The sequence below is a fragment of the Chenopodium album genome, chromosome 17, assembly GCF_948465745.1.
Source record: "Chenopodium album chromosome 17, dcCheAlbu1.1, whole genome shotgun sequence".
In the NCBI taxonomy this organism is placed as follows: domain Eukaryota; kingdom Viridiplantae; phylum Streptophyta; class Magnoliopsida; order Caryophyllales; family Amaranthaceae; genus Chenopodium; species Chenopodium album.
The window spans coordinates 41,505,371-41,512,901 of NC_137850.1; the positions used below are offsets into that span (position 1 = coordinate 41,505,371).

Consider the following 7,531-nt stretch of genomic DNA (forward strand, 5'->3'; position numbering starts at 1 on the left):
ATATAATATGACATGATGACATGATCTGAATTGACTATAAACATATTTGTTTTAGCTCCGGCGTTGGCAAGTTCGCAAGCAGGAAGCAATACCCTTGAATTGGTGACTTCCGATGGACATAGTTTTTTTTTGATGCAGACTTCCGATGGACATAGTTAAGGAAAGCAAGAGATGATGGTAGATGCTAAGTTACCAACCATAATTAAGGAAGAAATTTTGGTGATTGAAAGGCCAAATGAAAACGGAGCACTCAAATGTGCCGCTGTGTTGGAAGATTGCTTCAGAACTCCTTGCTGCCCACCTCATTACTGTCAAATTTACCAACGAGCTCTTTGTATTTAAACATTTACCCTAAGTTATGGTTGGTAAACACATACTATGTCTCTCAATCATATGAAACTTTATAGAACTACTCTAAATAAAAGGACATATTTACTTACACAAATTCGTGTTAAAGTTTTCAGTTAAGTTCAGTTTAATCGAAGTCTATTCTATACTCTTTTACGGTTTTACCCAATTTGGTGTACTTCTTACAAGTCTAAATACTCGCACTTTGACCACATACCTCAAAGGCTCAAAGCAGTCTCAGTAGATGCAGTTGTTGCAACAGTAGCAGGCTTAATAGCTTAATTTCAGCATCAAATACATGATGATGAGTATGTATTTGGTTGCATAATCACCATCACTTTTCTGGTATCCATTCTCACTGTTTGGCTTGACCATTGCCATCTTCATAACGTAAATACTAGGCATTCCTTCAGATGTTCATACTCGTTACTGGCATCCCTACAGAGACTGGAACAGCTGCAAAGTTAATAAAATCGTGAAATTCCTAAGAAGTCTCGCTTCCCCCACTATTTGCTTGCGACCAAACAAGCACTAACCTTTGCTTGTTGAGTCAATAAACAACCATTTGCAATTGATAACCCAAGAAAGCTAACCAAAATAAAGTTGAAATAGAAGTACTCAAAAAGAATAACATTGCTACAACAGCAACAACAAAAACACAAAATTGAATAAGACTGGCCTCAACAATTTAATTGCACTGCATAGAATTAGAATATCTTACCATGTTTATGCTATGAGGCTAATTATGCTCCTCACCATACATATTGTTTATTTTTTGAGCATGTACTTCATCTATAATAATACGGAGTTAAATATATGTAATCTTGCTTTATAGTCCTAGCCGTAAGACTTGGAGCATCGAGTACTGTTCACCAATATTACAATAATGCCATTAGATTGACGTCAATCAGTAAGATTAACTGGGGCTGGCTCTTAAAAAATTCTAATAAAACAGGTGGATGATGCCCTTGGTAACTTTCGCGTTGTTCTTATAAGCGAACATTTCCGATCTTCAATTGGAGGCCAAGTCCTCCAGGGGGATTGGTATACATATATGTGCAATTCCACCAATACTAAAGCATGTCTCAGCAGAAACTGGATCAAATTTTTCTTCCGTTCTGTCACCATGTATTTCTTTATCACAATTTTTTTGAGATGAGACCTGCAACACGAAGGGATCTCTTTAGTTGTACTGCAAAACTCTTGTTCCAACTTCAATCGCTCAAAATCATCCATATTCTTGTTTTCGTAAATCATTCCCTGTGAGGCAGAAGACAAATAGACAATCAATTAATTTTGTTACACCATTGCCAAAATTTCATTTCATGTATGTCAGTATAATACCAAATAAAGAAGATATTGCACACTGAACTCTGGAAAAACAAGAGTTTCTAAGACAGGGGAGCAATTAAGAAATGCCATCAACACTTTATCCCAGTAGCAAAATTGTCGACAACCCAGCTCTAGATGTTTCAAATTTTGAAACACGGGCAAATAATCCTTTACTCTATAAAAATCTAGAATCTTCACCCAAAGATTCACAAGCAATCAGTCAATTTTAACAGTTCATACAATACATGCAATAATAATTTTTTAAAAAATAGGACCAGAAAAGGTAATTAAGCTAGAAGAGAGATTGAGACAAACCTGCATACACAAGCCTGCCATAGATAAATGTTGAACATTAGACAAAGGTCTGATAAGGCTAAGTGTTCTCTGCACAGGATCATCAACTTCCTGACCTACGGAAGCATATCCAAAGTTGTCTATGCTGATTTCTCCTTTCACAAGACACTGCATGTTTTGGATTTCGTAGTGTACTGCTAAGTTACCATGGTAGGCAAGACTTTTCAAGTTAGGAGTATTTAAATGCAAGGAGTTACTGTTCTCCTCTGCATGACGTTGATGCAATTTTAAACAAAGTCTTCGAAGAGAAGGCGAAGATACAGTTGTAAAAGGAAAATCCTTCCACCAGGCTTGCACCGTGAGGTCTTCAAGTAAAGGGCAGCTTGAAACTAACTTATTCAGAAAGTCTTTCTCAGAAACAAGGGAAGTGGTGAAGTGAAATACTTTCAACTTTGGAAGATGGAAGAATGGCATGGTGAAAACTTGATGAAGACCAAGATTGACATCAAGCTTCAATACCTCCAGTGTATCACAAGTGAAAATCGCTGAGGGCAGCTGATCTTCGCCCGGTGACCTCACCTGAATGCGGAGATCAAGCTCCCTAAGGCCTTGATGGCTTAATGGAAAACCGATCAATGCATTAAGCAGGGGGAATTTCAAGTCAGGGAAACAACATTTATCACATGGACCCTTACCTTCAATTGTGCACCCCGAAAAGGACCTGGTAACAAAGTCCCTTCCAATTCGAAGTCTAAACCTGCTGAGATGTTCAGACTGGTATGCCTGGATGGCTTTGATAACAAAGGACACAAATGCAGGGAAACGATCAATACGATTGGGATGTTTCAAACAATGGGATATAGGTGAATCATCAAAGTCGAGGCTTGTAATCAAAGGGAAAACACTTCTCAATTTCCTAGACAAAATGGACATAACAACAGCATCTGTGGTGGGAAGCAAAGAAAGTATATGAATTAACAATTCATCAGGTAAAACGCCGAGTCTATCAGCTAGAAAATTACCACTAGCTTTTCTACCCCATCTAGTAAAATACGGCGGTTCCTCATTCAAGTTGAAATCCGTTCTCCTGAATCCTGAATTCAAATGATCCATGCTCGCGCATCCTGGAAGAATAAGATCCATACTCATTAATCAAATTGATATTCTTTTAGATCATGCTTTACTTTTGGGTGCAATTGCATGCTAATATGCAAAATATTGTTGAAATCACACTGAGAGATATGAAGACAAATTGTGATTTTGATATTCTGATTACATAGATAGGCTAACTCATCAATTAACAAAGCTTCACCAAATCATATAACAAAACCCTAATCGTGCTTTGAATATCAAAAATTGAAGAACTTTTAGAGACGGAAAAAATATACCACATTAGGTGACACTACCGCATTAGACACTAACTATTAAATACCATTTCTTTGTTATTTTATTCATGAGATTATTGTACGGATTGCAATGCATATATTTAATATTAATTTCTTCAAGTAAAAAGTATTTGAAAAAAACAAATGATTAACAAAATTTCACATGTATTCTTTTTAATCTTTGAATAAACTATTCACGAGCAATATCATCAGCCAAATTTAGATTAATGTGCAAAAAAAAAATGTTTGAATTAGCAAAAGTGCAAAAATCAGTTTAATCAGGTTTACAACATCATACATAAATTCAATTCCAGGAAGAAAAAAAAAAGCAGGCATTTTTAAAATTGAATTGACATCTGAATTTGTGATTGAAGGTTTTGGATTGATATGAATGTGAGTTTTATAGTAGGATGAATTATGAAATGGAGTATTTTACGGTATGTGTTTTGCTTTTAAGGTGTTGGGCGTTGACTCATTTAGACCTAAAACCTCTTTGATCCCCGATCCTATCCAATTTTTTCTTTTTTTTTCTACTCTATCCAATTTATCCAACTTTTTTTAATTCAATGTGAATGCTTTTGATTTTAAATTTTTTTTTGTTAGTGCTTACGGTAATGATACGGAGTATGTAATTGATAGACACATGTCAATATGTCACTAAAACGAGTTTTATAAAAAGCATGTTGTTATGTAGCTATATATGGATACCCTTGCTGCTTAAGGTAATGATCTATAACAGATAGACACAAGTGTAGTTACTTGTCGTTAAAACGAGCTTTAAAAAAAGAAATTTCGTTATGTAGCTATACGTGGATACGCTTGAGATTCTTTAAACCTTTAATTGATTAAAAATTTTACATGTTGGCATGCAGACCAACCGATTGTGTTGCGTTCACATTTTTTAATTAAAATGTCTAAAATCAATTGCTCCATTTTCTATATTTTGGTAAGCTTCCATTGTACCGATTAAAGGGTAATTGAGATACAATTTGGGAAAATGGAACTAACTCATGAAACAACCAAAGTATGTCTATTCATGCTCTAGCTCTGGAGGTTGAACAATAGCCCCATTAGTGCGAGTAAGTCATTACAGGTTGAATAATACTCCGGCTAATTTTTATATATATTGTAAGATTTAAAAAAGAACAAAAAAAAAAGACATTAGGATGCCCTCCTCACGAAGGGTACTTTTAACGTATCAACAAAAATAATAGAGAACAAACTAGAATTATTACAAACATTAATATTCATGGTATCATGAGCTAAATGTCTCACAATAGCTATCCAATCTGCTCCGCGATTTTCCTCCTAATAGATATGTTGGATGCTCCAATAATGAAACTGAGAAAAGAGAGAATGTGTGGCTTTGATAACATGCTCAATCTGCCAATGGACTGTCCAAATATCTTTTATTAAGTTGATGACTAAAAGATTATCACCTTTAGTTTGAATATTTTGAATGTAGCAATGAAGAGCTAGTTGGACTCCTTTATGAAGAGTTGTAGCTTCTGCAATGAATGCTTTGGTGTTGTTGAGTTGAAAGTATAAGTCTTAAGAATTGCATCGCTATTGTCTCTAATGATATTCATGCTGCTGCTGAGTTGTTGCGAACTGACCCATCGAACTTGAGCTTGAAGAAGTTGATCGGAGGTGTAGATACAAGATTGACTGATGAGGAGAGAGTGTGGGAAAATTGGATGTGGCCTCTCGAAATGGGAGATCTCATAGAGAAAAAGGAATCTAAGAGAGATCTTTGGCACTACTCATTGAACACAAACTGCGCTTTATGGTAAATCCTTAAACATTCAAAGTACTCATTGCGAAAGATATAGCATTATGTTCTTTCCAAATACGTACTCCAGATGATGAGAAAGATAGATTTCTTATAGTGTTGGGATGTTTTCTTAGAAATTGTAAAGTATCAGTTAAACTTACGGAAGAGATCGTATAGTGTTCTAACCACTTTTTTTATTAGAGAAAGATCCCAAATTTCTTTAATTCTTTGACAATTGAGAAAAAAATGATTAATTGTTTCATTTTGATGATTGGAAACCGGGCATATTATCAGTGGGATAATCTTCCTTTTATAAAGTGTGTCTCGAACACATAAACTATTATGGAATATTTGCCATAAGAAAATCTGGATTTTTGTTTTCGGGGGAGGGGAATATCAATTTTCCAAATTCACTGATGGGGCCAATTATTATCTTCATTATTTAGATTTAGATTATGAGCTAATCATGTGGCTGACTTAACTAAGAAGTTACCATGCGTAGTGAGGCCCTACACGGGAGTGTCTTTCATATCATTAAATGATAGTTGAATGCCCATGCTTTGTGCTATTTCGTTTTCAGAAAGCAAGGGTTATAATTTTTGTCTAGGCCACTATTTATTGGATAAGATAAAGTGTGATACAGTATTGTCTAAGATTGACTTGGGTTCCATCTAAGTGGAGGATTTCTAAAAGACTTTGATTAGCTACCTAATTATCGAGCCAAAAGTAAATGTCACTAGTAGAAAAAGTTAAGGTTCATAATTCGAATCAAGGCGCACACCTATAATATTCAAAATACATTACATTCACAAAATCACATATTCACAAATGAATGAACTCACAATTTCAATTAACAATTGAAAAAAAATAGATTAATTAAAAACTAAACTTGGAGACTAGAGTTTTGCTTTGTCGAAGAGAGAGAACTCAGAGAAGGCTAAAGGCAAGCAGGCGAACACCGATCGGCCGTCGGCGGGACGCGGCCAACGTCGATCTGAGAGCAGCGCCGGTCCTTGAATGAGAGTGAGGGGAGAGGAAGTCAGTAAGAAGTTAGGGTTCTTCAATGTTTTCGTTTTGTAAAATTGGGAATTGGGGGTATTCTGGATAAGTAAAAACCAAAAAAAAAAAAAAAAAAAAAAAAGTAAATAAAGGTGTGTAGGCAAAAGAAGCGCAGACTAGTAGGCAAGTACCAATTATTTTTTTTATTTCATTTTCCTAAAAAATAAAACAAAAAAAACAACTAATTTTTTGTTTAAAATTTAAAAAAAAAAAATACAAGTGAAGCGTGAGTAGTGGGCGCTAATATTAGTAACCGGCCTTAATAAAGCCCCTTACAATTAATAAGGTCTATAAAGTTTGACATATTATTTGTAACTGACATTTTTTATGCCCCTTACTAAAAGTTGGTCAGCCTATCATTGACCTACTATTTGTAACTGACCTTGGTTATGCTAGTTACTAATACTAGTTTATTTGTCACCCGCATTATCTATGTCAGTTACTAATACTCTTTTTGTAACTAATATAATTTATGTCAGTTACTAGTAGGGCGTTACAAATAGCACTTTTTCTACTAGTGTGTCATTGCCATCACCTATTTTCCAATAGAGACCCTTTTGCAGAATCTCTCGTTGTGAAAGGATCTTTCTTCATATGTGAGATTCGTTTGAATTGTGTTCATACTCAAAAAGGAAGTCCTATGCAAATATTCATGTTTAATGACTTTTACCCAAAGGTTAGTAGGATGTGTCATGATTTTCCAACTTAATTTAGTTATAAAAGCTTTATTTAGTGGGTAAGGTACGGTGAAGACCCAACTCTTTTGCAATCTTTAGTCTACAAACTCTCCCAAGATACCAGTGGCGTATTGTTTAATTTTTTTTGTTTGCAATCTTAGAAGCAACATCAATTGGCAAGAGAGAAAAGAGGAGCACAATTAGGAGGGGAGAGCCTCAAAATTGCTCTCAATTAGGGTATGTTCTTATACGTTTATTTTCAGTTCAGTTCCTAATTTCCTTCTCTTATAAAATATTTAGTTCAGTTCAGTTCAGTCAATCAGAACTGAACTCTCCCAAGATACTAGTGGCGTATTGTTTAATTTTTTTTGTTTGCAATCTTAGAAGCAAGATCAATTGGCAAGAGAGAAGAGATGAGCACAATTAGGAGGGGAGAGCCTCAAAATTGCTCTGAATTAGAGCCTGTTCTTATACGTTTATTTTCAGCTCATTTCAGTTCCTAATTTCCTTTTATTATTAAATATTCAGTTCAGTCAATGAGAACAGACCCTTAAACTATGGTGTTAGGAAAAGGAAAAAAAAAAAAAAAAAAAAAAAAAAAAAAAAAAAAAAAAAAAGCCCAATTCCCGGATTCTATGTTCAATTTTATGGAAAATAAGAAT

At 34.8% G+C, this 7,531-nt stretch overlaps 1 protein-coding gene across 1 annotated transcript; it reads right to left on the reverse strand.

Moving 5' to 3' along the window:
• Nucleotides 1–566: 566 nt before the first annotated feature.
• On the reverse strand, nucleotides 567–3,087 carry LOC145588998 (F-box/LRR-repeat protein At4g14103-like). Its single transcript, XM_081645576.1, has 6 exons — nucleotides 1,996–3,087; nucleotides 1,693–1,872; nucleotides 1,511–1,608; nucleotides 885–984; nucleotides 681–729; nucleotides 567–625 (listed from the first exon to the last, which is right to left on the reverse strand). Exons 1-6 carry the CDS (start codon nucleotides 3,085–3,087, stop codon nucleotides 567–569), a joined length of 1,578 nt encoding a protein of 525 aa, XP_081501702.1.
• Nucleotides 3,088–7,531: the final 4,444 nt, after the last annotated feature.